Source organism: Drosophila santomea, chromosome 2R (genome assembly GCF_016746245.2).
Source record: "Drosophila santomea strain STO CAGO 1482 chromosome 2R, Prin_Dsan_1.1, whole genome shotgun sequence".
Lineage (NCBI taxonomy): Eukaryota > Metazoa > Arthropoda > Insecta > Diptera > Drosophilidae > Drosophila > Drosophila santomea.
This window is the reverse complement of record NC_053017.2, coordinates 11,148,663-11,162,219: the sequence shown is the minus strand read 5'-3', so window position 1 is coordinate 11,162,219 and position 13,557 is coordinate 11,148,663. Positions and strand designations below refer to the sequence as shown.

At 44.5% G+C, this 13,557-nt stretch overlaps 2 protein-coding genes and 1 long non-coding RNA gene across 5 annotated transcripts; 2 read left to right on the top strand and 1 right to left on the bottom strand.

The window, feature by feature from the left end:
• Positions 1 to 14: 14 nt before the first annotated feature.
• On the top strand, positions 15 to 2,378 carry LOC120444268. Its single transcript, XM_039623781.2, has 3 exons — positions 15 to 605; positions 1,147 to 1,491; positions 1,549 to 2,378. The coding sequence occupies exons 1-3, from the start codon at positions 411 to 413 to the stop codon at positions 2,350 to 2,352; spliced, it is 1,344 nt and encodes a 447-aa protein (XP_039479715.1). The 5' UTR covers positions 15 to 410; the 3' UTR covers positions 2,353 to 2,378.
• A 646-nt stretch (positions 2,379 to 3,024) lies between these two features.
• LOC120444266 (zinc finger protein 853) lies at positions 3,025 to 6,570 on the top strand. Its single transcript, XM_039623779.1, has 2 exons — positions 3,025 to 3,162; positions 3,560 to 6,570. The coding sequence occupies exon 2, from the start codon at positions 3,583 to 3,585 to the stop codon at positions 6,085 to 6,087; it is 2,505 nt and encodes an 834-aa protein (XP_039479713.1). The 5' UTR covers positions 3,025 to 3,162; positions 3,560 to 3,582; the 3' UTR covers positions 6,088 to 6,570.
• On the bottom strand, positions 6,367 to 7,171 carry LOC120444280. 3 transcript variants are annotated; one of them, XR_005615654.1, is made up of 4 exons: positions 7,095 to 7,171; positions 6,867 to 6,924; positions 6,559 to 6,808; positions 6,367 to 6,508 (listed from the first exon to the last, which is right to left on the bottom strand). It is a non-coding gene; the product is annotated as an uncharacterized LOC120444280 (long non-coding RNA). The 3 variants fall into 3 exon arrangements; XR_005615653.1 differs by having other exon boundaries at positions 7,010 to 7,144; XR_005615652.1 differs by having other exon boundaries at positions 6,867 to 7,140.
• Positions 7,172 to 13,557: the final 6,386 nt, after the last annotated feature.

Sequence of the window (13,557 nt, the reverse complement as noted above, 5' to 3'; positions counted from 1 at the left end):
GCTTACAGAAATCATAACTAACCAGTGTTACACATACGGTCTATTCGAATTGAGTAAAATGGTAGCCGATTGATTATCTTATCGCCAAGTGTGGACTGCATGTTGGGAAACGAATACGTTCCTCACCCCGGTCGTCGTTACTCACTGACTGGGTTTTCGGTGACGCTATTACGGACCGGCTCTCACCGAAAATCGAAGCAAATCTCGGCCGAATCCTTCATCAGTAGATAAATATGGTGATATTGGGGTGTTCGTTGTGCGACAGCTTGGCGGTCAAGTTGAATGCGTTCGTTTAGTCCGTTGCTCAGGTGTTATAAAATTGCAAATTTAGTTACTACTTGGCCACCGAAGTGTGCTTATCGACTGCTTTCGCGCAATTGAATCCAACTCAGTGCTCTAGAACTACGGAAATGTCTATGAAAGCCATCATTATCGGATGCCTGGCCGCGCTAGTGGCACTGGGCGCAGCCCTTGAGGAACACCCCCATTTCTGCATCAAGACGGACCCCATCCTTCTGTCGGAGATCGATCGTCATGTGGTTATCCCCAGCGAGGAGGACCTGCAGTGCCACATTAGGGCCACCACGTTGACCCAAAACGAGAAGGTAAAATCATAGGCATATGTGAATACATTTTAGGATGCATTTGGATTTGCATTTAATATAGTTTAGTATTGATAGTTGCATTTTAGAAACGGTCAATTCCAAACGTAAAGAATAAAGAATTACAAATATCAGTTCTATTGAACTAGCACAAATGCAATTTGTTTTGGATCTGCTTTTGGAATAAGAGTGTCGCAGTTCATCCAATTATTTGGCGTCTAAAAGCAGATTGCACGATTCCATATTTGTTAGAAATGGCCTCCGTTTAAAAAACTCCTTGCCTTTAATGGCAAATGTCGTGTCGCCAAACTAGTTTGCCCCATCGACATCCTTAAGTGACAAATCCAATGCCAGCCGTAAATTATTCGTGTGCCTTCGAGTGCCTGATATTCCAAATTGAATTAGCTTGACGATAAAGTGACAAAGTGTCCATCGCAGCTAAAGAAGATAATGCCGGCGGACCGGAGATAAGCTGAAGACGAGGGTTATTTACGAACGATGTAGGTGTTTGTTTCCGTCTAACTTTTATCTCTCTATTTCCCAGGCAAGCCTCGTGGACACCCTGTGCGCGGATCACGGCTCCACAACAATCAAGCGGGATAACCACCAATTTCTCAGGCTTCGCAACGGAGAACTAACTGGAAGGGGTGCTCAGGCGGAGGTGTGCGCCAACGGAGGTGATTCGGTTCTGGCCTGGGTGCCCTACCACACCGTGCTCCAGAACTATGCGGCCGAGCTGAATCCGAAGGAGCGGCTGACCTATATTGCCAAGGCCACAAACGTGGAGCGCGAGAAGACTGAGCTCTGTCACTTCCGGCACACGGATCTTGTCAATGCGGTGTCCGACAACCTGTTCACCTGCGTAGTCATGATTTTCGGCGATAACTTTGTAAGTTTCTCTGGAAGATGACTCGATATGCGTTCTACAAATGTGATATCGTTATAGTATGGTCTGGAGGATAACATCAACGTACTGGTGGAACTGGAACCCTTGGCTTACCAGCTGAGGAACATCACTTACCTGCCATGGCGAAATGTCACTAACAGCTACAAGATGCACCTGGGCGACAGTGTGCTCCGTAATCCCAGCGGCGAACGAAAGCCCATTTACGGTAGCCTGAACTACGCCTTTGTGGAGAAGATCCTGGTGAATATGTCCAGTGTGTATAGGCAAAAGAAGCTCTCCAGGCTGCCCCTGCTCTTCGAGCACCGTTCCTCTGTCCTCGAACTGGATTCGAGTGGAATGGGTGGCCTGGATGTTGCAGAAAAAGCCTATTTCGGGCGAGGCATGGATCCCAGGAGCGAGGTGAAGGTCCAGGTGATCGGACAGTGGGTGGACCAGCATAGGGAGTTTGACGCCGACATATACGAGTATTATGGCCATGGGTTGAGACGGTTCAAGGAAACACTGACCGGTGGCCGGCTCACCTTCATCCGAATAGACAACACGGAGCCAGTTTTCATGGATCCGGAATCAAGCAATCTGGCCAAGGCCTCGCTTTTCCGAGAGCAGAAGGTTGGCCAGATAAAGGAGGATCCATCGGGTAACTACACCGAGTGGGAGAACGCACAGGAAGACGAGTTCGATGAGGATGGTCCAGGATTCTACTGCTGGTTTGTGGTCACTTGCCTGCTTTTGGCCCTCGCTATTGTCCTAGGCATATACATTCTAGTAAGCGCCCACAACAGGCGAAACAAGCAGCGCCAGATGTACGAGGTGGCCAACACAAATGTGCCTCCACCCGCCTAAAAATTATTAAAATTAGCCTTAAGTTTTCTGAATCCGAAAATAACACCAGGATCAACAGGTGTGTTTTAGTTCGAAATGTCAGTTTAAAAAACGAGTTGGCAGTTCCACTGCTATGTCCTCGAATTAAAATTTGTGTTTTCGTTTTTTTATTAGTTTTATTAAATATTTCGGCTGTAAAATGTTAAAGTGAGTAAAAAAATTGTTGTGTGTTTGATTTGTTATAAAAAGAAATCAATTGTAAGGAGCAATGAAGAAGGTCCTTAAGATCGATGAATTAAAGGGACTTGTGCGATGAGCACTTAAAATTAAAACGCGTTTATAAATGAAGAAAGGGTAAGTTTGGAAGGAAACTCTTAGCTTAAGCTTAAGTAGCTTAAAGTATTTAAAGAAATTCTAGAAATCTTAAGAAATAAACAAATTGATTTCCGACCGGCATGCGTTAGGAATTTTTCTCTGCACACCGCGTTGGCAGCGCCATTTGCAACACGCCTATCATCTCACTCACACTCGCACACAGAGAAAGACAGATAGAGGCAGAAGTTCAGTTCATCAATTCATTCATCTCATGGAAGAACCTTATTGATAACGTCGCCAGAGATAGCTAGTGATTTCATTCGATCCGGGTCCCGAAAGACCCACTGGTGTGCACTTGTTTTGGTTTTGAAGTTCGCACCTCCGGGAACGTGTGTGTTTCGCCCTGAACCACAAATATGTGAGTTCCGAATGGGATTTGTGTGACGCGGCCATATTTAAAGAGTTTTTTGTGTTGGATGTGGGGCGAGCTGCAAAAATTACATAAATACAAAGCAGGTGAGTTGATTTCCGTTGCTGGAACCCGGTCGAAAGGTGCACGCGGTGCGGGTGCAAGTAAAACAAAACCATTATTTACCAAATTTAAGTCGGGAATCGTGTATTTGTTTCATTTTTTGGGCCTAAAAATCGCATTTTTCGCTCACACCAACACCAACATGGTAAATTGTGTATAACAATATAGCTGTCTCTGTCTGACACAAGTGCTACCAGACGTGTCGATAGTCCATGTTAATAACAGTGAGTTAGCAGGTCATTTTACAACAGATGAAATTATTCTGAATTTTAATTGACCATTTTTTGGCGGGCAAATCATAACAAACCTCGTACTCTTGCACCTTTCGGGGTTCCGATCAAAGTTAATGGGAATTTCGAATTAAAAACTTGCCCATTGCAGCCTCCCCCTAGGAACACGAAGTAATGGATCGCAAGAAGGTCCTGGAGCTGGACAAGATCTGCCGCCTGTGCATCTCGGAGCGCAAGGAAATGCGTCCGCTATTCAGCGAGAAGGTGCCCGAAATGCTAATGGACTGCACCAGCGTGCGGGTGGAGCCCACGGAGGGCTGGCCGGACAAGATTTGCGTGCAGTGCGTCCACGCCGTGAGCCGGAATCACGCCTTCAAGACGCTCGTCGAGCGCAGCGACAAGGAGCTGCGCGAGTATATCCGCGGTCTTACCGTGGCACTGGTTATGGAGGAGCAGCAGCAGCAGGAGGCGGCCAGCGCCAAGCAACAACTCCAGCTGGAGCGCAAGCAACAGCGACAGCTGCAGAAGCAACAGAAAATCCTCGAGGAGCAACTCCAGCAGCAGCTAGTCCAGCAGCAACAGCAGCAGACGCCTGCCAAACCAAAACTAAAGCCGCTGCTCCGCAAGGGGTCCCGCCAGCAGAAGCAGAGGCATCTGGAGGCCGCACCAGCACCACAGTCAGCCCCGCATCCCGCCCCCCAGCCACAGATGCAATTAATGCAGGAACATGCGCCGCAACAGCAAACGATGCAGCAACAGATCCAGCAGATTCATATGCCCACACTTCAACCTGCTCCCGCACAGCTACTGTCCGCTGCCGGCGCCACCACGACTATGCCGCAGCAGATCCTGTTGCCCAACGGCCAACTGATCACGACGGCCCAGATTGTAGCGCCGCAGCTGGCGCAAATCATCAGCACGGCGCCGCAACCAACGACTAATGGACAGGCCACCGCTACGCAATCGCAATTCCTGCCACAGCTGCTACAGACGCCGAACGGACAGACACTGCAGATTGTACAGCAGCCCAATGGCACGCAGACCCTGCAACTGGTTCAACTTGTGCCGCAACGCAGCTTGGCGCCCACCGGAGTCACGACAGTGACCACCACCACGAACGCCACGGATATGGGTCAGCATGTAGGCGCTTCTCTGGGTGATGCCGACGTGCAGTTGCTGGAGGACGGTTGTGAGGTGGAGGACGAGGAACTTGAAGATGTGTACGAGCAACTGGACGGCAAGGGGGATCACAGCTTTGAGACCATTGTCCTGGACGACGACCAGCAGCAGGACTTCCTAAAGGACCACCACGAGCACCATCAAGTGATGATCAATGAGGATCTCACTCAGAGTGAAAGCCAAGAGCATGAGTACTTCGACGATTTGGACCAACAGCAGGCGATGGACGAGGTGGAAGATGAGGAGGAGCAACTGAAGCACGAAGAAGATCAGGATACGTTCATAATCGAGGAGATCCAGCTAGAGGATGACGAGATGCTCGAGGATCCGGATGGGGAGGAAATCGACCAGGATTGTGAGTACATCGCAGACGAACAGGATCCGCATCTGTCCGGTGATGTAGACGACGATCTGCAATATGCAATTATGGAGCCGCCGGATGGCGAGACTAGTGTGGACATTGACCAGGCTTTTTTGGAGTCTGAGCAGCCGCATCATCAGCAGCACCAAGAGGAGATGCAGAGCATATCACTGGAGAACGCTGTGGTTGAGTTCAGCCAGGCCACAACGACATCGGACGCCCTGGTGGCTCCCACACTGACTGTAAGCTCGGCCAGTCCGACGCCAAAGCGGGCCAAGAGAAGTAACCAAATTCCAGCCGGTGTGACTCTGGAACCCTGCGACCACCAGCCCCCTACCGCTGGATCAACGATCAGTAGCAAGCTGGCCGCAGCCAACTCTCGCCAACTGGTGCAGACGGCCAGCGTGATTGCCGCCGCCGGAGCTGACGATAACTACGAAATAGATGCTAATCTGGTAACTGAGTTCATACGCCAGCACACCTCGCCTCTGGGATCTGGGAGATACATTTGTCACCTGTGCAGCACCGAGTTTCGGCAGTTCAAGGGCCTGCAGAACCACATGCACTCGCACACCAACTGGATACGGGCCAATTGCAAGAAACAGCCGCAGTGCCAGATCTGCCTGAAGAGCTTTAAGGGCCCAGGAATGCTGCGCATGCACATGAAGACGCACGACGCTGAATCCAGCACGCCGGTATGCACCATCTGCAATCGAACCTTCAAGTCCAAGGCGATCCTGTACAGACACAGGCAGACGCACCAGCAGCGGGCGTATTGCTGCGGCGTGGCCAACTGCCGAAAGAACTTCTCCTCGGCGGTGAACCTCAAGTGGCACGTAGAACGCAAGCATCCGGAGGTGGTGGAGCCGCTGTTTAAGTGCGGCGAGTGCGGATCTCTGTACGATAATGTGGACTCACTGCAGCTGCATGTGGAGAGTACGGACCACAGTGCCGAGGCGCAGATCAGTGGCCAGGACGATGCATTCAGCGGGGCGGTAAGCATCGTCAGCAACGGCACCACCGACATGTCCAACATGATGGCCACCGGCCAGAGTGCGACTTTGGCCGGTGGCACGGGCGATACCCACGCCGTGGTCATGGGCTCTTCCGGCGAGGTTTACTTCGTGACGCAGGCGTAGCCAGCGGAGTTTGCCGCAGCAGGCGCTGCTGGGAACGGCGAGTGCCTGCTCGGCATCTAGATGACCACTTAGATGTAATATAATATATATATACATATATATTTTTGTACTACCCCGTCTAGATAACAATTTAGAAATTAGCACAACTACACAATTATTGCAATCCTAGATTTCTGTCGTAGAACTTGTTTAGTAGGACCTAAGCGATTCACTCGAATTTTGTAAGCATATACGAAACTTTAGGTAGGCAGTTCGGGAGAAGATCCCCACATCCAAACGCTGGGTGCATGAATCCTGCGGGTACTGTGCCAGTTTTTGTTTTTAATTTTATTACCTTACTATTATTATTTTGTTTTCCCGGGGAATACAGACTGGCATTTTAGGCTAAACGTATTTTTGGCGTTGGGTTTTCATTGTTGGGCTATGAAATAAGTGAAATTGTTTTAACTGCAACAAAATAAATTAACAAACCTTCTATGAAAACACAGTATGTCCATTTTTCTACGTCTACGTCTCTCTGGTCGGTAATATTTATTTTAAGCGTGTAATCCAATTCGCTGGTTCGGCTGTCATGTTATTCAATTGCTTCGCCAGAAGACCGGAAAAAACAGAACCCAAGCAAAATTGATCGAAAGAAAACAACAATCAAGCCAAGGTCTAGTCTATTGATTCCCAAGTGCCACGTGTCGGGTTCATCCGCTTGTGGGGAGTATCTGGATAACTGCAGCCATTCATTAGTAAATGCTTATTAGTGTGCTTTAGGTATATTTTTATATTACCTATAAAACCAGTGACCAGCTAATAAGCGGATTTCTGATCGCAATCTGAAGTCTCCGGCTGTCACAAGAAATTGTTAATTAATTAGCAAATAAGCCGCGAAAATAATCAATGGGAATAACATTGTGACAGCAAAATCGCCAACCGTTTATTTGTTTTGTTCAGATTATTTGTATATGGCGGTCAGTCGCGTTTCGCAAGATAAGATAAAGGTTTGGTTTTCCGCTTACAAATATGACGCATTCCTACTGGCCGCCCCCAATTTTCCAGCCAGCTGTATGAAAATCTGACACTTGCCCCAAATCGGTGCATGAATTAATTGTAAAGCTTATACTTCGATTTTTCAGATTCATCGATTTTTCAGTGTTCGATGCGAGCGTAAATAAAGCTATATTCAAACGGACTCTAGCTATGCATAAATATCTTCTTCACATTCAGATTTATTTTCATTGCATTTAATATTTTCTTCATCTTAAATGACATGTGTTTTCACGCTTGGCTGGAAAAGTCCTTGCACTTTGAGCCATCTAAATAAAACTTGGCCACGCAGCCAAATAAATGTCAAAATAAATGTCGTGGGGTAAAACGAATAAATTATTGAGAATAGAGAAATTCTTGTAAAAATATATCATTTAGGACTCCAAAAAGTATTTCCTATAAATTTACTAGGGTCTCATATTTTCTTATAACAGAAAAAATGTCAAATATTTGAAATCAATGGGAAGAATGTTTTAAAAAAATCATATTTGAAAAGTATCTATTTTTGGATCGCGCACTATCGAATGGAAAACCGACGACTGTTGGCTCCCAACAGTTGGTCATCCATTTCAAATTTAATTGATTTGGCTCAGGCGAGGGGTTCGTGAGGAGGGGCGGGGATCAAAATAGTTGCTCATAAGAAATTCCTTTGATTCGCCTACAAACGAGTCACAAAGTACACACAATACAGCTCATTAATGCACAATATTTTGTGTTAATACTCGGCTGTTTTGGCATTTATTCAGATTCTTGAATTGAAATCCACGACGTCACCGAACGCTAAGGCTGAAATTTCGGCGCAAAGAAAGCCAATTTTTTGATGACCTTTCTGATGGCTGTGCTGGGTATTTCCAATCCCATCCCAATTTTGGGGGCAGTGATATTAAAACGCAATTGGGAATAAGCGAGTACATCGAAGGCGCAGTTCAATTTGAATTATTAATATTGCGCCGCTTGTGTGCTTACGAAAACTTTCAATAATACATTTTTGAAAAATAAACAAAATTGAAATACCCAAATCAATGGCTCAAATTCTGGTTCTAGTTAACGTAAATTAAAGAGGCCAAATTGAAATGAAATGTCTGTTTAAAACTCAAACGAGCTGGAAAGGATTGTATTTCATGGATTGCGAGCTTACCCACTGTGAGATTCGTTGACTTAACAAGTTTCCTTCTCTGTTTGTGTCATTAAACCGACGACAGAGTAAACAAAAATCGAAAACAACGACAGCCGCACAAATGGCGTAGGAAAATGAAAGCGAAATTAAGTGTTGTTTAGAGAATCAAATATTGTTTACTGATCTGATCGCGGATAATGATCGATCGATCGCTGATCGCGCTTTTCCGTTCAAAGTTTCCCCAGACAGGCCGAATTTGTGTTGTGTGCTAATAACTTACGCCAGATTTAAGAGGGCCAACACTTGTTGGCCCACTTGCTAGCCAGCCCATAAACAACCCCTTTTCCACCTTTCCACCTGCTCAGAATTCTAAGACCCCGCATTGACGCAATTGAAAAGAATAACAAAATTGTTTATTTTGCGCTCGCTTCGCAAATAATACTCGTTCTTAGGGCTAAATTATTAACAAATTTTGTGCCCGTCTACTGGTATTTTAATTTTGTTGGTGTTATTTTACAATTCTGCGTAAAATGTTCAATAACAACAACAAGTTATCCATAACAAAGGAGGCCTGTAAAATGCCTATTTCGGATTTTAACGTAAACAATTATGCATTCCAGAGAAATTGGCTTCAGGGCAAATAGTTTACTCGTAAACAGCCTTTTGTGCTTTCTCCATTGCAAAATTATAGATTATACCATTAAATATATCGTTAATCATTGCATGAATGTTACTTATATTCCTTTGTAGTCAATCCGTTTTATTCATTTAAAATTTCCCTGTTTTGTTTTGAGCTCTCTTCCATTTATTACAAAAAATGCTTGTTTAAACATACAAAAATAATTTTATAAAAATATATAGAGTATTACCTCTTCGGATAGCTAAAAATGAATGTTTTGGCGCTTTCATTCCGTCACGAACATCCAATTCACACGTTAAACCGCATTTTGTTTTCATTTTTCGCCGCAGCCATGCTCTGCACACTTGTGTTTTCTCACGGAATTTACTTAAAAATTTCGACCAGACTACGAAACGCAACATTATTAATCAAAAGGCATTGTAAATTATTTAGTATCTCCTCACAAATAAGGTGTTTGCCTCCTCGCCAAACGTAGCCACCTTGAGCTTGGGTAAACTCTTTCCCTTGTCGTTGGTAATAACATAAACTTGATCCACATTTGGCCGGCGAAAAATACAAACAATTGGCCAAACAAATCGGCCAGCAGAGCACTCTACAAATATTTATATAATTTGCACAATTATAGAATTGACAATATTTTTAGCACTAGCGCAGCTGCTTTTTGCGGCGCAATTTCATTTTCATTTCCGATTTCGGCACTTCAAAAAACGAATTTGCATATGTTCGACAAAAAGGGGGGCAAGTGTGTAAAAGAATCTTTTTAAAGGGGGCACACGAGCTGGGGGCTTCTAGAGCATCTTCCTCTTCTTCTGAGATTGGGGCCTGTGCTATTGACATTGCACCCATTTGGTCATGAATTCGTTGGGGAGCTTTCTTTGGCTGGCTTCTCGAGCAAAGAATTTCCCAAGGCTCGATTTGGTCGGCAAATACCCCTTAAAGTGGGTGAAGGAAAAAGATGAAAGTGTAGTGCCTTGTTTCTATTTGCACTTTTGCCATTTTTTGCCAATTTTTTTTATTATCTGCGATAATTTTTGGTCGCATATTTTGTTGAATTTTTGGGAGCACAGTATTAAGAGCTATGTACCATAGGTGCAAGCAGGGCATTGGCCAAAGGGATTTTAAGTGAATTCAGAAATTAATCTTTTTTCGCTGAACACATGCGAAACATATATCGTATTTATCGCCGAATGCCGGCATTTGAGATTTGGCAGCTGGCCACAAATATGATGCCCACCCACAACAGCTGCGAATGGTTCTTGATTTGGTGTGGTCAGTGCCAGAGTGAGTCGCCATCGTCGTCCCAGGTTGGATTGGAAGTGCGGTATCCACACGACTGTTTTACTGTTAGATTGGCCCTGAAAACACACATTCCCGGGCATTTTTGGCTTTCCCGGGTGCCAGACAGAACCTCCCCCTATCAAACTGCCCCACCCATCAATGCGGAAGTGTACCCGCCGCCGAGTTGCTCATCCAAGCGCCGGCGGAGATCACGGCAGAAGCTCGTGGCTATTGTTCCGGTAACCGATGACGTCTCCCCCAGATACAAATCCTCCTTGCAGTTCATTTCATTCGACGTGTAGATACATAGATACAGCGGGAAATAATTGGCATAGTACGAAGAGTAAAATGTTTAGAATTGGGGGAATTCTACTCCCACAGAAGAGCAGGCAATGCATTGATTGAAATACTTTTTGGCGATCTTACTTTCTATATGCGGCATTCAATGTCAGGGTCGGTTAAAAGAGTCTCGGGAGGATATCAAATGCTGAATTACCATGTCAACGCCTGGCTGCCAAAAATAAACATTTTTCATGCATAGAAACATTAATAAAATTCACTTTTCGCCTGCCAGAAAATGCCAACTATGTATTTTTTCACGTCAAATATAAGCTGTGCAATATATGAATGAAATATGCTTGAAATTTACGAGGAATATTTATTTTACAGCCTGTTAATAGTTCTATTTGTTAATTTGTGATTTATTTAAACTAACGATTTTTTTAACAAAAAATGATGACTATATAAAAAAGGGTTTTACTCATATAATCCCTAAAGTTGTTGACAATCTTTAATTAGCTTTGAAATTGCTTATCAGTTTCTTTCCCATCCAATTGAACGAATTGCACAATTATTTTTGGGTGTCATTTTACTTAAAAGTAAATAATACTCTGAATGATTCATTATGTGGTCAAAACAATTATTAAAAGCTGGTTTTAATTAATGGAAATCAAATGGATCGCTGACTAACCAGCTGATAAACTCACTTGATTCGCTGCTTGTGATTCATTATTGGTTAAACTAGTAGGTAAACGACGAATGACGAACAATCTGCTGATTGTTGTCGGGCAATTTTAATTGTTGTTTCAGTTGTTTCAGTTGTTTACTGTTTGCCGGCTGATTTCAATTAGGCTCGGAGACACACGAGCGACTGGCGCGTGTTTTCAATAATGCTGAAATCAATAGGAGTGCACCAGACAGGCAGGCACGAAGCGGAACGATCATGAAACCACTTGAAAAAACCCCTTTCGAATCCCGCTATCCAACAATCGCATCGAACAGGTGCTCAAATCGCTGCCTGGCACGCATAAACACCCACTATTTATGTAAAGTTATAGATACACATACGTGGATACCTCCGTGCTAATTGACATTTCTTGCAATCCACTAATGCAGATACATTGCCATCCTTTTGTCCTTGCTCCTCTCATGGTGGCAAAAAAATCGATTAGTAGGTGGTGGGAGCAGGTGCGCTGTTGCGGCCAAGTATCCTTGCGAGAGGCTGAGGATGTGGCCAAGGTCGTTGCTCAGCCATCCATCACATGGACAAATTACTCGTGATTCGTGTATCGTGTATGGCTATTCATAACTCAATTTATACCGTGTTCCGCGTGATTGACACTGATTGGGCCTATCTGATCCACCACCCCCATGATCATTTCATTTTCATCATCTAAACCCCCGATTTCCCTGAGTGACAGCTTCCCCTTCGCCTGTCATCCCAATTGGCTTCGCTAGAGGAAACCGGATGAGTAATACAACGGCACGTCTGCATCTTGCTTGACTTGGCTGTCAGCGGAACAAACCTCAAAAAATATACAAAACACAAAATTAAAATAGTCATATATAGGGTGTTTTTTTTAGAGGTATAGAACTTTAAATTGCAATAAAACAACGATGGATTATTCGATTGACATGAATTTTATTGACATGAAAGATAATCTTGTGGCATTACATTTTAAATATGATTTCTGGCATATGACCGCCACGGCTGGCTCGGATGTAGTCCAATCTGGACGTCCAATTTGCAATGACTTTTTCCAACATTTGGCCGTATATCGGCAATAACACGGCGAATGTTGTCTTCCAAATGGTTTAGCGTTTGTGGCTTATCCGCATAGACCAATGACTTTACATAGCCCCACAAAAAGTAGTCTAGCGGTGTTAAATCACAAGATCTTGGAGGCTTATGAAAAATCGGGAACAACAGCAATCTCGTTTTGGGCCCATTCGACGAATCTACGCCTTGCTTGATGATCGTTTGGTTTCAATTCTTGCACGAGTTGGATTTTGTAAGCACGCATGACGAATTGCCAAACCAAACTGAGAATAAATCACTTGACAGCTGTTAAATCGGTCGCCATCTTGAACAGTAATGCCAACTTAAAGTTCTATACCTCTAAAAAAAACACCCGTTATTTGCCGACTGACAATTTTCCTCGCCCCTAAAAAAAACATATTTTGCCAAACCTGCCAGAGAAGACGATCAAATATGAATTTGAGAACAGCACATCAAATGCTGTGGAGCGTTAAAAAAACCGAAATAAATTATTTAATAAATGTCTAAAGATGTTTTAGTACCACACGTGTTTTGTATTTTACTGCCGTTTTTATATTTACCCTGAAAAGGAAACTGATTTTAAAGTTTATCGAAGTGAAACGTGTATGACCAATATTCTAAGTTGTAGAATTAAAGTTAGTCATTCTGATATTTATATTTTTGCACAGAGTTCAAGCAAAGAGAATTGCTTATAGCTCGCGTCAAAGTGTCCTTTTTCTTTTCTTTTCCTTCAGTTCAATTTTTGTTTTTAACTATAGAATATAATAGAGCCCGCATACATGCATGTCGAATGCAAAAGTGAAGGCCTTGCCTTTTGGCTGCATTCAGAGTCAATGTCAAGGATGTGAGCTTCATGGAACAATGGAGGCGACAAACGATGTGGCGCCCAGTTGCCCACTTATCCTCAGCCCTGACAATGGCCTTCCAAGGCCCCAGCCCCAACCCCTGCCCCTGTCCCTGCCACGCCCCGTTTCATCCGAACTGGGCTGAGAGCACTTTGAATAAATTATCCATGGGTGCAGCACGGACGCCCCAGGGTCAATGGGATTGCTTCTGGGCGATTGGGTTGAGTTTCAGGCCATATCGCAGGCATAACTCTTATCGGTTATGAATGGGCTTCCCTCCTGGTGTTATGTGTGTGGGAATAGAACGTGCGGTGCCTATCTCGACCAGTCTGCTGGGTTTATCACCCATCGCGGCTCAGACTGATGTAAAATTACCCGAAGGTTGCGTCACTTCTGCCAGTTTCACCCATCCGCGCGGAACCTTTTCTGTTTTATTTCGGGATGTGGATGTGCCACTAATAAAGAATGAACAGCTAGTCGAAGCACACGCGATTCT